The sequence below is a fragment of the Rhea pennata genome, chromosome 12 (genome assembly GCF_028389875.1).
Source record: "Rhea pennata isolate bPtePen1 chromosome 12, bPtePen1.pri, whole genome shotgun sequence".
NCBI lineage: Eukaryota > Metazoa > Chordata > Aves > Rheiformes > Rheidae > Rhea > Rhea pennata.
Window position 1 is genome coordinate 1,472,791 of NC_084674.1, and position 18,151 is coordinate 1,490,941.

General features: G+C 39.9%; 1 protein-coding gene across 7 annotated transcripts in view; it reads right to left on the bottom strand.

The window, feature by feature from the left end:
• GRM7 (glutamate metabotropic receptor 7) overlaps positions 1-18,151 on the bottom strand; it is a 342,940-nt gene that overhangs the window by 26,876 nt on the left and 297,913 nt on the right. Inside the window, exon 10 of one of the 7 annotated variants that reach the window (XM_062585575.1) lies at positions 13,563-13,633. The exons of the other annotated variants lie outside the window; for them this stretch is intronic. Coding sequence (XP_062441559.1) covers positions 13,563-13,633 — 71 coding nt within the window. Of the gene's footprint in view, positions 1-13,562; positions 13,634-18,151 lie in introns of those variants that run through there. 7 annotated transcript variants of the gene reach the window in all.

Here is an 18,151-nt window from a genome sequence, read left to right on the forward strand (position 1 = left end):
TTGTATAACACCTTGTAACCACTAAGTGATTGTTGATGTCTTCACAGAATCAGAGAATCGTTAAGGTTGGCAGGGACCTCTGGAGATACCTAGTCCAGACCTCCCGCTCAAGCAGGGTCACCTAGAGCCTGTTAGACAGGGTTGCATCCAGGCGGGCCTTGAGTATCTCCAGAGAAGGAGACTCCACAACCTCTCTGGGCAGCCTGTGCCCGTGCTCCGTCACTCTCCCAGGGAAGAAATTCCCCCTCACGTTCAGGCAGAACTGCCTGTGGTTCAGTTTGTCCTGCTGCCTCTTGTGTTGTCACCAGGCACCACTGAAGAGTCCAGCTCCATCCTCTTGACACCCTCCCTTTAGGTATTTGTAGACATTGATAAGATCCTTATTTTTCCTTATGTGAGTGGACTGCAAACCATTTTATTGAATATATAGATTATTATATCTATATAGAACAAGCTAGAACATCTAGTCATCTAGAACAAGCTAATGCCTGACTGATTCTTTCTAATTGTATGGATAACTAATTAATGAGCTTTAAAAGACTCAGTAGGTCATAACCAGGCTCAAAGTTTTTCATTTATTTATAAAATCCCTACAAAAAATTATCCATACAGTCTGCACAGAACAGATATCAACTTTTACTATGAGGGAATTTATTTCACTATATTTGAATGCATTCTTAAAAATGGTTTAGCAATGTCCAGGAGACTGGAGTTGTGGGGGGAAGAGGCTATACTTTTTTAAGTTTTTTAATTAAATGGATATTCATTAAAGTCAAGTCATTGTACTGTGGTTACCAAACTACGTAGTAAACCTCTTGCTTTATACTATGTGTGGGCATGAGTTTTGCAGGAAATATTTAATTAATAATTTCTAATGAATCTTTCCATTAATTTAATAAATGCCTTCTTAGGGAACAAGTAAAAAAAAGTGGAACGAGAAAATTTTATTGGTGATTTAAACCACATTTGGATCTACTGCACAGGTCAGCCCTGCCAACACAACACGCTGCAGAACATGATACTAATAATTAGGCACTAGAAATGATCTTTTTGCTCATAAATAAGTATTAAGATTTTTATACAAGTAAGCCTAAGAATTGGGATTTTAAGGAACCATCAGGTATCTGAGTTTGGCAACAATAAGGTTCAGTAGCTCAAGTATTACTACTTATATTATTATATTGTATTTTGTAAATAATGTGATCCAACACTTCTGTGTTGTTGTATTTCTGGGAGGAAGGACTTGGTTATTGGGAATTTTTTTGGCCACAGACACAACAAATAGCACAGATGTGTAGCATCATCTTAGTTTTCCACTCCTGTGGACTTACTCCGCACATCAGTAACAAGATACAGAAATTATTCTGCTAAATCCATATGCACTATTGCACACAACACACTCTTTAGAAAAAGAAAAAAACATTGCTTTGTAGATAGCAAATTTAATCTGACTTTGTAAAAACAAGGAAAAATCCTAGCAAATGTAATAAAAATACATACTTTTAATTTTTAAGACAGTTTAATAGTGAATTGTATTCTTAGGTTCCAACTCTATAGAAAAAGCTGGCATTGTATTCTGTGGCTGAAATCCTTGTCTCATTTGAGTCAAGGGCAAAATGCCTGCTCATTTCAACAGACTCAGTGAGTCTTGCAATAAAAAATAACAGTATAGTATAAAATTACTACAGAATGGTATTGGTTTCTTAGAGTGTTTCTAAGCATTTTTCCACTTGGAAACAGGAAGTCCTCATCTTTATTGTGCTATTTACACATTCTTCTGTACCAAACTCTACAGTCCTTCCCCTCAGTCCCCCAGGTTCTGTCTACAGCTAAATAATGACCCGGAGTCTCTGGGACTAGATTCTGTTGCTTGTTAAAACTTGAGGAACATGGCCAAAATAAAATGGCCTCTGATGGGAGGCATGCGTATGGGAGGGTAAAACTGAGTGTCAGAGGAAATTCGCTCTACTGACTAATACTGTGAAGATTTATACCCTCATTAACTTCTATGAGCTCTAGAAGTAAGGCATAAATGGGATACACAACCCATGTTGTCCCTTTGCAATGGCAAAATAATCTCATCATTTGTGAATATTCACCAGTGGAAGTGACAGGTCTCTGTAAACTAACAGAAAAGTATGTCTTTAATTTCTCAGCCTCTGAAGTGCTTATGTTGATAGTTCTGCCAGAATCAATAAACTGTTTTTGCTAAGCTGCCGTAACATGATCTAAACTACCTACACTGATCTAAACTACCTACACTGACAGACACTGCTTTCTGTCTCTTAATGATTAAGCTAAAAGGTAATTTTTATCAGTCACACCTCTGACTACCGTGCAAGGTATTATTAAAGTAGGTGCCTTCGGAGACAAATTCAGAGATTGTTGTCAAACTTATTTTTCCCATTTGAGCCATTACAGGAAAATGTGATTTTTGAGTCAGACAAAAAACAGTGCAAGATACACACCATTTACGGCCTGGAAAAGAAAGTTTGAGCATCCTGGTTTAGCCTGAGAGATGCCTGCAAGGTTGCCATTTTGAGTCAGGTAGTAAGGTTGGGATAGGCAGGAATAGTGTTATCCTTCTAAATAAAAACTAAACCCAACAAAGCATTGCATCAATAAAGCATCTCAATCTTAAGCATGTTGGCTGCATCCTTCTCCTATCTCTTACTTGTCTGCTTTGCAGATAGAGGCTTCTGGGTCAAGTGTGTTTTGAAAGCAACGACAACATCGGGGATGCCGCGGGGAAGCAAGAAAAAAGCAGGAAGTCTTATCAGTGTTCCCAGCAAATGCAAGATTGCAGAGAGACTTAAAGAAGACCTTGCATGAAGAACAGCTGAACAGCTAGCAGTGAGCTGTGGCTAAAGGATCAGGCTAGGCAACACAGCAATAAGGAGCAAGCAAGGAGCGCTTTGCTTTGAGAGATTCCAAGAGGACAGCAAAGTCACTATGCAAACTGTCATGTTAACTGCATGTTAACTGTACTTCACCGCAGCTGGCAGAGCACCAACATGCAGCTAGAAAAGAGCACAGGCTCTTAGGAAATGTAATTCCAAATCTTCATGTGATTATAGCAAGAAAGAAACAAGACCAATTCACGTTACTCCTGAATTATAGCCATGAGTACAGCAAACATAGTGACCTTCGCTATATTTAAAATGTTCCAGTTTGAATGCTGTTGACTGGAATGATAAGAAAGAATATTATTTTCACCCATTTAAAGTTTTAATTAACATATTAATAATAAATCAGTTACTAGTACCTTGGTTATCTTACTGGAAAACAGGGCTCTGCTGAGAACTTTGCAAAGTGTGGAAGTAATTTTTATGAAATATAACTGAAACTATGACCCAAGTGATCTTCTAAAATGTCCCAAAGGAGTCCTGAAGTTACTGCTATAAGAAGACAATTCCTCCTTTCCTCTTGGCTTTGCCTCCTGACTGTAATTCATTGGCTTGCACTAGGGCACCTTTCTGTTTTCTTGCTGCATGTGACATGCTCTCCCCGCTGCTGTGGGCTTCTCCCTGCCTCTGTGCGCTGCGGCATGCGTTAACTTCCCTTCCTCAAGCTGGGATTGTCAATGAAGGTTTCTAGCAAAGTTCGTATCACTCCATCACTCTTCTCTGAATCATAGTCATAGTCATAGAACGGTAAGGTTGGAAGGGACCTCCGGAGATCATCTAGCCTCAGTGTAGCCCATACAGGGAGTGAACCCGCAACCTTGGCATTAGCAGCACCACGCTCCAACCAACTGAGCTACATCTGCCCCCCAATCCCATAATGTTGTTATTCCCTTGTAGCCATCTACTGACTATCAAGGAACTTTTCCAAAAATATTATGGTGCATTTCTGACACTCTGCCAGTAGCACTCTTCTTCAGTCGATCCCTACCTTACCAATACCCTGGCACCTCTAAGTGCAAATTTCTGTCTCTGTTTTTGACCCAAGCAGATGTACAATTAAAGATAAGGTTATAGAAGTGACTATACACAGTAATCATTTTATTACTTGTACCCACACTTAATAAATACAGCTCTACATGTGTAGCTAGTTTATTCATTCAGTGATCCAAGAATTGAAAATACTTTTGTAATGAATCATCATACTCAGTAAAATCAAGGAAACAAAAAGGCTCTGGAACAACGCGTGGCTTCCCCACCCCACCCCACCCCCTCGCATTTTTTTTTTTTTTTTTTACTATATTCAGTTACTGGTTTCATTCTAAGCCAGCATGCCAGGGTATTTTCTATTTGTTTTTTAACAAATTACAAGTAGTTCCATTAATTAATGTGTTTTTTCCAGGTCTTCCATAGAAAACAGCTGCAAAAACTGCATGTAGGTTTAAGGCATCTCCCAGTCAGTAAACTGTCCATTCAAGCCAGCAGTGAGCTCTCTGAGCAGACTAAGAAACTTTCCATCCGATGTGCATGACAACGAAACCCGGCAGTGGGGACAGAATGACATCTCACCAAGTGACTGTTGAGTGGAGCCTCTCTTAGAGAAACAGGTCGCGGTTCTATTTTAAAGAACAGTAAATGTCACACTTACTGCTCTAGGTTATTCTTTCCAAGAAACATAACCATAGAAAAGACTGAACAAACACTTAATCCAGTGGCTAACTGCTTCAGATCTGGAACACGCTCTCTTCTGAAGAGAGATTCTTCAACTTGATAAACACTTGATGTGAAGGAACACTTCACACAGGTTGTGCGGAGCCGTCACGTGCCGCCTCATTGCTGTGGCAGGGACCATCCGTCCCCGTGAAGCACAGTGCGCGAGGGGGCTGATCCCTGCTAGCACTCCTGCTTGCTTACACTGCGCACGCTACACCCCAATTCACTGCTGCAGCTGCTGCAGCTCCCTGACGCCACAGGTACCACGGCAGTGCACACACCTTCCCCAATGGCAGCAGCTCCCATCTTGGGTCAGCTCAGCCCCAGACGGAACTGGGTCCCAGCTTTTGATGACTGATTTCCTTAGGAAACCACGTTTCTTCCTAGTGCAGCACTACAAACCGGAGACTACAAAAGCAGAGTTGGTGTGCTGGGGCGGGTGGGAAGCTGTGACGCTAGAGGAGAGCCCAGCTGTGGTGGCCAGGGCAGAGGTGCCCGCCCGTGGCGCGCCAGGGTGCCGGGGCCGGCAGCACGCACGCTGCAGCCCAGCGGGGCCACTGCTCACCCGGCTGCGCGCACAGCACGGGGGTGCTCACGGAGACCCTCGTCCGGGCCGCTGCGCCCAGGAGATCTCTTAGGGCTGCCCAGCACCGCCAAGGTAATACCCTGGTTGTGGCACCAGATAAGTAGGGCTCTGGGCAGCACAGAAACAGCCCCGCGACGAGCCATTTGCTGTCACACACACAGCACTACCGTACTACTGCGGCGTACCTTTCCTCAGCGCACAAGGGCATTTCCTCCCTTTTCTGGAAGTTTGCCTGCTCAAACTTTTTGGCAAAGAGTTGCAGGTAACAAATATCTTAATAGAAAAAAACAAGAATGTTCATGAACTGCCATGAGACTAAATTCACTGGTAAGTTAATCGTGGTGTATATTCTGTATTACAGCGTATCTAACAAAACCGCAGCTTCAGCTGCATGGTTAAACATTACATTTTTGCTGCAATCAACGTTTTGTTTGCAGAAAGCCTTGATTTCAGTTAGTTTTGAAAACATTTAACAATTAGTAAAAGTATTGATTCAATATAAGACTCTTTACTGCCCAGCCACGATAAGCATCATGACAAGTGATGTAACTATGGCAACTTATTTTTTTTTTCTTTTTCCACAGAGCAGTAAGAAGAGCAAGCTCATGGGATAAAATGCCAGACTTCTCTCAATAAGGCTCAATGCTCTGCATTAACAGAGGAGTTAACTGAGTGAAGTATCACATCTAGAGACCGGAACACCCTTCTTTTATACATTTCAGTTGTGTTTCAGGAGCATTTACATATATCTAGCCATTAATCTAATTCTCTCCTTTTTTTTTTGTACTATGATTGGAAAATAAAAACATGTCTTTTTTTTTTCTTACTGTCAGAGGATTCAGAAGCAACACTCTCACCCAAAAGTCCAAATACCTGTTTTCATGAATAAAAGGATGCTCTCCTCTCTAATATAACAGCATAGATCACTGGGAAAAGACACACACATTTTCTTTGCTGAAGCCAATAAAGAAAAAAGCAGCGACGTGTTCCAGAGATGTTGTGTGAAAATGGTGCACATTTGCATGAAGAGAGAAACAGGGAGAAAGACCTGATTTCTTATGTGCCTTTCTTTTTTCTTTATTTTATTTTTATTTATTTATTTTTTTTGGTTTGGTGCTGCTTACTGGTGCAAAAAAACGAAACAAAACAACAAGCCAGCCAGGCCCTGCTGCACAACTATCTCCTGTATTTGCTATCCATGTCAGTGTTAAATAATGTCTATCTCATTTTAGAGTATTATCTTCTGTCAGTGACAAATGCTCAGCAGTATCTCACACTCTTTTTAACTCATATGTTCCTTTAGTTCATCAGCACAGTCATTTCAAAGCACTACTCTGAGATTTCTGTATCAACTTCTTTCTCATAGCAAAGACATAATATCTCAAGACTTGGGTAAAATTACCGAAAATGCACAACTGCGTGCAGGAACCAACTTGTACAATATTGTGACACTTGTATCTTTGCATTATTGAACGAAACAAAATACTTGTAATACCAGTTCCTTGACTAGAGGAATTAGAGCTATCACGTAAACAGGGATACAACTGATGTGCAGTTGCTAGAATGCATTTCATTCTGTGGCAGCCACTATTCTTTTCTAATCCTGCTGACTTACCACTGTTCAACACAGCATGATTTTGTACCACAGATTTTTTTTATTCATATCTATAAAATGTTTTAACAGTTTTCTTTGTGCTTGAAATCATGTGACATGGAAAAGTGAATGGATTCCAATCTTTACTTTGACAACTTTGTTTACCTGCGATATTGCTTGTTTTCTGTTTTCCTGAACTTTTTACTCTATTATTACTACTAGTTTTATGGAAAGTCCTTACTAAATTTTCAGTTGGTTTGTGAACAACAAATAGTTTATTTCAACCAACTCAGTGCAACTGGTTTTTCCTAACCATGGAAACACTTCCATACCTGCTTTCTTTTAAGCATGAGTTGTCCCAGGACAGACGGGATTCTACCAATTTGAAAGTCATATCATTAATCTAAGAGAAAGACACAAAGACACCACTTTGAGATAGGGAACTTTGCCCTGAGCCATTACGGCTTTTGCGGCTATTCTTTTCACACTGTTAAAAGTTCACCAAAGTTGGAGCAGTTGATGGAGATGCCATCAGAGCTCTGCTAGAATTTTTCAGCTTTTGAAACATCACAGAAGCTGCAGCAGGGAGGTCCCAGGATCTGCCATGCTCCCAAACGCCTTCTTTCCTTCTCTGTTCAGTTACAGTTCTGAGTCCATCAGGTATCAATAGAATGCATGAGAATTAATACGAAATTAACTTCATTCCCACAAGCTATTTCTTACTGTTCACTAATTAAACAAGCAAGTTAAAGTGATTATCTGAAGTGGCTCTTCAGGCTAGCCTTCAACTCATCTGGCCGAACTTATGTTCACAAACACAAGCTTTATTTATAATAACTGGGGACATCACTGGGGGACCAATTCAGAGAGTCTGAGCATGATACAGAGACTGCCATAACCTTACCTTGGCAGTGCCTGGGCTACGGGTGATTTGTCGTGATATAATACAGCAAATCTGACACCGAACTGAAGTGACTGTAGCAACCCTAAGGACTGAAAGCAGAGCTGGGTTATTAAAGTACTTCTCAGGGTGTAACCCGCGAGGCCTGCGCAGCAGCTGATACCCAAAGAGGCTGCTGGCACCGTGAGAAGGAAGCCGCAGCCCCTGGCCCGCACGGCCCCCGGCCAGGACAGGGCTCCGCTCCCTGCGCCCCTAAGCGAACGCGCTCCACGTATGCTGCGCGCTCGCTGCCAGCCACGGGAAAAGGGCTCCTCTGCCCTCTTCTCCAGTCGGTCTGGCCAGCGAGGAGGCTTTCCGAAAGCTCAGTTTTTATGCAGGGCTGCATCTGTAACAGCAACGAGGACTCTGGGTACCTCCCGTCCTCATGAACAGAAGGGCTGGAGTTTCTTTTTTAGGTAGCAAGCTAAGCAGAAATTCCACATGGATGAGCCATACTTAGATACAACACAAAAGAAGCTTCCTCCCTCCCCGCTTCCCCCAAGACAGTTTCAGTAATCTGAGTCCTAAACCGGAGGCTTTGTGCCTGGCCCACAGCCATTTCAAAACGCATTTGCAGAGAGCCAGGATTCTGGTCTCTACAGGGAAGAAGAAAGTGCGTGTTCCCACGTCAGACATGCTTCTGGATTTGCTGTTGATTGAACTTCACTATCACATACACTTAATCCTGTTACTTCAATGACAGATATGAAGAGACTTTGTTTTATATCTGAAGGAAAAAAAATTAAGTCACTCATTTAATACAGGTTTTGCACCTAACCTTATCATCTATATAGCTCTTCATTGCAAATACAAGCTATTCACCTTTACACCGGATGCTGGATGTCCTAAAAATATCTGAATTCATTTCACTGCCCTTTATTTCCTCCTATATATGACAGCTGTTATCGATCTGATGTCTGTAAAACCATTTCACAGGAACAGAAACAGTGCTTCTTCATAGCTGTTTTAATTCAGCCCAGAACTTTTAAAGTGTTTTTTAATAAATAAAAAGGGAAGTATTAAATGTTGCTTTGATGAATAAAAAATAGAATCTGCCTCTTGCTGCATTTGTTATTGGCTGTTGTTAGACAGAACTGGATGGAGTGATATGTGCAGGCAAAGGAATCGCTGCCTGGTACCACCGGCCTGACGTTACCTGCCTGACATCAGCTCAGATCGGCTGCAGGCACTGCCCAGGGCTGGGGGAACGGCTTTGGAGACATGGGAGGACCACTGAGAAACCGCTGAATTGTACTAGTGTCTTATTAATTGTTTTGTAACTCTGCTAGAGACACCTGGGAAAGAAAATATGTCCTTGGACCTTATTCACTTTTCCAGCAATCTTCCAAACAGCAGCCAGAAAAATCATCCAGAGGGGAAAACCATTCCAAAAGTGTAATATTCCTGGCTAAACATTTCTGGGCCTCTGAAAAAGATGAGCCTGGACAGCATTCATTTTCACCATTGATAAAATTAGTTACCACCATTTCTATATCATAGATATTTTAGAGGCCGCTGAATGGGGATCTAAATGGCAACGCTACGAAAATACTCTGGAAGTGAGAAGTAGTAAATTTTATCATAAGCAAACCTCCTTGTTCATAAACAAAAGCCTTTAATTAATAAATTCAATTAACTGACTGACTAGAGACAAACTAAAATGGCTGGAAAAAAACCCAAAACTTCCAGCACTCTAAATCAGAAATTGTGAATGAATCCAGAAAATCTGTGAAGACTGTAAATTGGAAAATCTCAAATTTAGCTTTCTTCCTAGCTCGGAAGCCAAAACAAAGTACACTTCCTTCAGTCTTTGACTTAAATGACGTTAGTCGTTCTCTCTTAAAATCTCTTTTCTAGCTACTCAGAGTCAAACTGTTCTGACTTTCACCCTCCGTGGCAAGACAACATTGTGCATCTGAGTTTTTAATTCTTTACCAGGCTTGGAAGAGTTCTTTTTAATATCTAGTCAGCTTTTGCACCTGAGTTTAGAAAACTTGGCTACACTTGGGGAAACTTTTAAAGTATAGTAGCAATAATAACTAAAAAAGCACAACATGCTGAAAGCTACAAAATACAAATTACAGTATTTCCTATTGCAAGTGTAGAGGGGAAAAAAATTCTTCAAATATTATAGCACCTTAGTCTGGGGTTATTCCAGTGACTCAGTGAAATTAAGACTAGAATGTCAAGTCTTATTTTATAATCCTACAACACATTATCTGAGTCATCTTAGCATCTACGAGGATGAGAGCACATCTGGAAGACTATATGAAGCTACCAGGTGAGAACAGTATAAAGTTAGTCCTGCCAAGGTGACATTAACTCTGCTCAGGAAAAAGAGATTAATTATAAATACATGGACGACAAGAGAGCCGAAAGTCTTTGTCTTTTCACTAGTACTATAATTTATGAATTTGGCAAATTCTCCCTGAGAGGATGTAAGAACCGACAAATCAGCTGAAGAGATAACTCAGCACTACTAAGAGTTTATCAGGCAAAAAAACAAGAGCTGGTCTAGTCTATGAGGTATATAGTGTATGCAAGATTTACAGCCCACTCTTCCTCCAGATTTCCTAGGGGACAAAAAGGAATCCTCCCCAAAAAACAGAAAATACCCAGAGAACAATGGAACAAGAAAGTAATATTAATATTATTACTGTCTCAATGACATATATTAAGCTAGCTAGATTTTAATATTCAAAGCTCTTTATAGTCAATAACAGTGTATTTTAATTAGCATTGTTCAAATCTCATACTAGTAGATCGTAATTTAAATGCAACAGTGTATTTTAATTAGCATTGTTCAAATCTCGTACTAGTAGATCGTAATTTAAATGCATAAAGAATTTCAGGTTTGAACAGAAGAAAAAACCTGCCATTTTTCTGCATATTTACAAGTCCTGAAGCATATAAATCATGAAAGATGTGAGACAGTCTGTGCAAATAATTGGGAGCATGCAATTACGTGAATGTATTAAAGTGCACCATCAATATTAGTTATTTTGAGACATAAGAAGAAAGAAACCCAATCCCAAAACATTTAAGAAACAGGGAACCTACCAGAGACTCCGTGAGAACCACATCATGTCTACAGGCTGCAAGTTCTAGAGGGTCTTACAGTATTTACTGACTGGTTATTGGTGCCCACAGAATTTTTCCAACACAATTTCTTTGTCCTATAATAACAGTAACTTAAAAAAAACCTCCTAAGCAACTGGAGCCCAGCTGTGCTTAACAGATCCAGAAAGTCAGACTTGGCTTCACCTGACCTAACTTTAGGTCTCATTTAAGTAATATTTGCAACTGACTTACTTATGAGAGGTTTAAATTAAAGCTTTAAACAACACATACTGCTGTCAGCCATACAATATTCTGTGATGGCTTGAGAAGTATGTATCCATCGTGATGGAAACCCTTCAAAGCTTGAAATATCATAAGAGAAGTCTAACCTTGCGTTAGCTAGGAGAAAAATTGCAAAATCACTTGTATCACTCAAAAAGTGGTTGGAGAAAGAACACAGGCCTGGCGGCGCTTGCCCAGGTCACTGTGGAGGCCTGGAAAGCCCGAGGAGCTGAACCCAGGTCTTTTCCTCCTGACCTGTAAATATATTGCTTGGAAATGGATCAGGAGAAAACTGCAGCAAATAAGATACTTCCGCAGAGCAAAACGTTCCTCCATAGCTCTACAAAAATACTTGGCGTTTCTTCACCTTATTCAGGCGATGGACAATTTTTTCCTTCACCCAGGTACCATACAGAGGTCTCAAGCATTGTATTTTCATCAGTCTCAACAGTAAAGATGTCTCATTTGTCACTCTCAGGAACCAATTTTAAAACATTATAAATGCATCTTTCCGTGCATCACATAGCATAAACTAACAGTCAAGTAACAGTTTAAGTACTGCTTTCATACCTAAATACAAATCTGTTACTAGCCAAACAAATGTTGTTTTTCACAACTAAGTTAATGTTTTCCTAGTATTGTTACCTTCCCTTTAATATGGTAGATTTTCTCTCGCTGTTTTCAGTTTTTAACTCCTGAAAGAACAAATCAAAATGTAGCAACCACAGCTACAGCAATCAGCCCAGATGGAAAAGAAACACTAATGGGTGAGAAATGGAAAAGACCACCTGGTGCAGAACAACTCTGGAGCGAGAAAAACCATCACAGGCCCAAATTATCCTCACCCACAGCATTTTTCTTAGTTTTGTGTGCCCAAATTTTAAAATCTGCCTAAAGCATTTGAATAGCTGATATAGTTTATAGGACTTAGATGGCAAAATTATATGCTTGCCTTTGCAGGTATCAATTTGTTACACTATACAAGAACATTACATAGTAAAATATGCTTTTAGAAATCTGTATGATCTAATACTTTTAAAATATTAAACTTTTTTAATTTTAAAGAATAAAAAGTGATTTCTCCTAAGATTTACAATTTCTTCTATCTTACTTTCTCCTGTTCTTCTAATCTCTTTCCTTTAGCAATTTCATCTCCATATAGTTGCCCTTTACTCTTTCACATTTGATTTGCAGTAATACTTGGAGTGGCCCCTGGTCCTCTCCAGCTACTTTGTTATAATCCCTTCAGTACTAGCTGCTGCTGACCCTACTGACTCTGGCCTTCTGGCAAGTCATGCTATTGACGTTCATACAGAGCTTCATACCTTAAATAAGGCTTTCTACTTAAGCTCTGTAAGTTATAATAATGGGAATGATTCAAATAAAGCAATCTGACCACTTCACAAGAAGTCAACTCGAATTGAAACTGCAGCTGAGGCAACTTACACCAGCTAAGGGTATTAGTATTTTTTTACTTCTGACTCCAAGACTCAACTCAAGCAACATTCCTACCTGTGTTGATTTAAGTTCTCACCTATTAGGGAGCAGATAAACAATATTTTTGAAAGCTGTTTGTCTACTACAGTACTTTCTTGTAGCATCAATTGTGCATTACCACAGTAACAGTGACAGTATCTTTCATACATGGGCAAAGTTTCCATCAAGCAGTCAAAGCAGTATGGGGACAGACACACACACACAAAGAACTGCAGGTATGAGAAACACTTATTAATTGCTGTTAGGTTTTTTGCCTCCAATATCAAATGCATTCTCATTCCCTTAATTTCACTAGAGAAACAGCAATTCCTGGCTGATGAAATCACAAATACAAAAATAATTCACAAGATCACCATGTAGGCAACAGTAATACTTAGGAAAAGCAAACCCTTAAAAATTGTTCACTAGTAATTATTCAGGAATGGTCACAGGGATTACCTACAGTGAAAAGCATAATTTGCAAATTGTTTTCTGAACACTTTGTAATTTTACAGTGAAGACAATTGCTCACGTTAGCACTACATTATTTTTATGCTGCCAGGCAACCCTGGTTGTACTGCTGCTAGAAATGACTCAGAAAGCATTCTGCTAGTTGTTAGATTTGATTGCCGTAATTAAATTTTTGATGATTTGTTTGTTCCTTTTTAAATTGTTATCAAATATCTACATCTTCAAATCTTTATTCTGATCCACCTCCACTGAGAGAACTGGAGGACCACCAGTGGCCTGCTTCACAGTGGCAGAACACACACACATTAAAAACATCAGTGTCCTGGGTTTTCCCTTTTCAAGACAGGCTCTTCAAATGTGAACTGCAGATAATGGATGTGTGAACAATTTTTAGGGTAAATCCTTGTTTTAACGTAGGTGAACTAATGTACATTCCTCATTTATTTATTTATAGAGATAGAGAGTCGTTATTATTATTTAAGTATACAGTAATAAAAAGCTAGATTTTTCCTTACCTTTTTGGAAAGCAGGCAAAAGCTATACTGTAGGTGGAATAGTGTACCAAGTAACAGATTTTTGAACACTCTTTCTTACTGGTGGTATGCAGTCTACAGGAAAAGTAAATACATTGGTATGTATAATATGTCTGTTCACAATACACTCTTCAAGTTTTGCCCTGTCATTGAGGCCATGACATTAATCCAACTGAAGAGCTCAGATTAAAAACACGATAGTGGAAAGCTTAGAGCATGACACTACATGAAATTAACTCTGGGCTAGAAATAAATGAACCAGTTCACAGAAGTTCAAGTACCTCTGAACATAGGAGCAGCTGCTCACAAATGAGAGGGTCTGGTTGAATTCTTTTTTCCTCTCCTGACCAAGCTCTGGAACATTTTGGCTTTAATTTAAGACTCCCCAGACCCTTCCTCATCCATGCAGTCACTCTCAGGTTCTTCGTCATCATCAGCAACTGTATTAGTTTTTTCTCAGAAAGATGAAATACACAATGTCATGTCCACGATGCTGAGAAGCAACATGAATGAACAGACAAAAACAACAGAGCTCGGCACAGTAGCATTTGCATAACAGTGTGTGTAAGTCTCGCTGCCATGTGAGATGTTTACATTTCGTATACACTATTCACAGCTTACAGATGAGAATCCACAAAGTCAATGTATATTCACAACACATGGCGAAAAATGAGGACTGACACTCTGCTCTTAGTCTCTTGCTGTCCTGAGACGACAGGCCCACTGAGAGGGCTTTCATTTTGGATCTGTTCATGCTAACAGTACTTCAATATACATGCACTAACAGTACTTCAATATACAGGAAAGCACCATTTTAAAATGGGAAAATGCAAATAGTTCGTATCTTTGGGGGAGGGGATAATGGGCAGCAATTACATTTCACTACTGATCATTGAATCTACTGGCAAGGAATTTCTACTTAATGTTATGTAAAAGAGAAAGAAAAGAAAACATCTTGAATCACAGAATCACAGAATGGTTGAGGTTGAAAGGGACCTCTTGAATGTGCCCTCCTAGCACACCTCCTCCACCCAAAGCATCAGCGGACTTCTAAGTCTGCGGACTTATAATCCTACTGAAAATCAGATCAGATAAGATTTCTGGCTAGTGACACCATTCTTTAGCCCTTCTCAACGAATGAGAATATCTCAGCTAGCCTCCATGAGAAACCGGTCCTCTTCTGTGAACTTTCTTCCTCACCAACTGGTGCTGGTCACCTTGCTTAATGCACATGGTTACAGAGATGCTCACACCTCCTACTCACTATTATGTACTATGAGCTAACCTACAGTACTCTTCTTGATCTCAGACCTTTCCTTCATGATAGTGGTGAAAAGCAAAAAAAAAAGTGAGTAAACTTGACTATAGCCATTCTCACAAATTATGCAACTTCCCAGGAGCCTGATAACAGGAACACCAGAAGACCAACACTCCCTATGCTGCTGAGCCCCAAACTGTCTTAAGCCTCTTTGTGCGATGGAAGCCTCTTTCCAGACGAGTAGCTCCTGAACTCCCCAGGAATCCTGTGCCCTATGTGCTTGAAGTATGTGCCTTTGAGAGCAACAGAAAAGTTGCACACAGCAAACTTTGGCTAGCAAATGCAGGATAAGAAGGTCAGTAAGTGGCCACATTTCAGCAGACGCTGGACGAGGTAGCGGCCTCAAGCCCTCCTGAACCACCGCTTCACATGTCAGCAGCACTCTCTGAGCAAACCCTGCAGACCTTCCTCAGTCGCCTAGCATATTAGTGCGCTTTTCACCATCAAAACTGCCATATGAAGAAGAAACTGAAAAATGCTAAGAAAGGAGATGGTGCTCATGTCACTTCGATGCATGACAATACAGGATGCTTTGCTCCTCAAGGGTTCTTAAAGAGCAAAACGCTTGAAAAGCAAATGCCCTCCCAGCAAGACCTGCTACACCCAGCCTGCGAGAAGCCCAACCTCCTCGTTACCAAACAACAGAGATGTTGATTTTGCTGCTGCTGTGGTTGATAAAGCCACCAATTACAGCAAGCTGCTAAGGAAAAGGAGTAATTACATGTAAATGTTCAGTATAAGTTAAGTAGGGGTTGGAGGTCCAAACGTTTTAATCAAAGCCAGATATTCTGCTCTTGCAGCAGAAACAAACACACTATCGAACAGGAGAGGCACTTGCTATCTGTTCAACTTGAGACTTGATGAGAAGTGTTTTTTCAAAGTGTGAAATTCAACCAAAGACACATGAAAGAAGAATGGATTTGTTACAAGGATGTAAGCTGCTGTGCACCAAATTTTGCTTATCTTAATCTGCTGCAAAACATTTTAGATGCAAACATGTATTAGCAGAAAAAAGCTGTTGAATGAGTAAAAGTATGCACATACTAGATGGCAAACTGGAATGATTAACAGAATTATCAGAAGTAGCATAGTTTTAGATAGAAAAGCTTGGCTTTAATATATCCCATTCAGCATGAAACTTCTCTCAGGTCATGGCAGGGGAGCTCAGCTTGTGAAATTTCTCACTTCAAATACATCCTAAATCAAAATCTGTAACGCAGCGATTCCCTGTTCCTCCTGATGGGTGGGATTTAAGGTGACGGCATTTCAAATGGTTTTCCTCCCACATTAGTGCAGTTTCACCTTTCATATTCACTTTTAGACCTCAGCACCAGAGCCCAGCTCTCTTCAGTTCTCAGTACCTTCCTACTGAGCTGCAAATTCCTGCAAATCCCAAGAGCCTGGTGCATGCAGCGTTTTTCACATGATGCTCAGCATCACAGCAGAGTATCACGTGTTCTTAGGAGACCACTGAGGTAATTTACAGGCCTTCCAGTTTTACAGCAAGGTCATTAGGTATTCTTTTCAAGTTAATGCTAAAATATGGAAGTTTTGTTCAGGCTACTTTTTCTGTAAAACAATCCACATTTTGCTTTTGATCATGGGCATGGGATATTTAAGTAGGATGGATCATAAATTTAGGTTCAGACACAAGATTCCCCAATGTTTGGAGGTACATGAATCCTATGCTGGTGGCTCAATATAAATCTGTTCTTATGAGATATGAAATATTTGTATGTTTTCAATAGAAATGGCAACTCCTGTCTTCAGTACCTGAGTAAGCCATTAACAGAAGCATCACTAAGAAATATAATAGAAAATCAAATTGGAAAACCCAACTGTACTTACGCACTTACAAGAAAACATTGAGAGCTAAGCTGGATCTGCAACTCTGCTAGCATAATGCAGTGCTGATGGGCCTTATCCTTCAACCAGTTTACTTTCAGCCTGGTACCCTGAGTATCAGAGGAGACTGACTGACACGGAAATAACAAGCAGCACTTCCCCATCTTTGTGCTCCCTCCGAGCAGCAGCTCAGAGCTAAAAGGCGCGCCTGCTGCGCTCACCTCTTCTTCTATATATAATTATTGGTTATGGTTAGTGGATCTAATATTAAAAGCAATTTTAGAAAGGCTTTTTTGAGCTCCATGCATTGTTTAAAATTTTTCCATTGAAAAATAGAATTACAAGCATTTTTTAACTGAAATATTAGAATTCCAGAAAGTACAACCCATTTGAGGTATTGCAATAAATTACTTACACATGCACTCATGCAGAGTGTTGGCTGATGAAGGGGCTGATTGACAGCCTCTTGAACACAATAGCAAAGCTCCCACTAACGATACCAGTAGCCTCTGCTGAGACTAAAAGTACATGGATTTAAAGTACAGCAGTAGTTTAGTTCATTTGATTTTCTAGCAATTTTTATTAATGCACATGTCCAGGAAATGAAATAATAATAGTAGATGCATGTGATAATATGAACATGTGGTATTATGTATATAAGGAATCACAAGATTTAAAATAAAATACATTTTGCAAACCATGATTTTTTTTTAAAAAAATTGTCTTTGGGAAAGGCAAATACACTAATATTGTTACACATTTCCTGACTGGCTAAATTTAACAAACATACTTACATGCTTTAGAAGCTGACATGTAAGCAAAAGAATTGACAGAAAATGTTTTTCCTTTCAAGCACATTAATTGCAAAGTTCTGAGGGTTTCACTCCCAATGCAGTTTACACTATGTTTGAATCAGTGTTAACAGAATCAGGACTAAGGACCAGATCATAATGCAGAAACCAAACATCATGGCAATCAGGGGGATTCTGTCTCTTAAAAACTCATTCTAGCATATAGCCCTGGATAATAAAATAAAATAAAGGAAGTTTTGTAAGAAATATGGCTTTTTAACTGACTTTCTTTTTCAACAAAAGTGACATGACTCTTCCTTGGAAATTAAAAAAAAAGGGGGGGGAGGGGGATTTTCAGAAGTCTGAAAACAGCACTAAAATGCAGCACAGGAAAATGAGACCACAAAGGCAAAGCAAGATTATGAAATCCCCCAAACTGCAATTCCCACAAGACAACACCTACATTTTTACACCAAGCATTTCAGCGTCAAAACTTTTATGTTGTTCTTGCTGTTCATAATTTTGAGCGGAAATTCTTAGACTACAGTGTAGAAAACACTACAGTGTTTCTTGAGGAGAAACTAATTTCAACCCTTTTGTCCATAGGAACTAGTAACATGCAGTTCAGCTAGCTACACT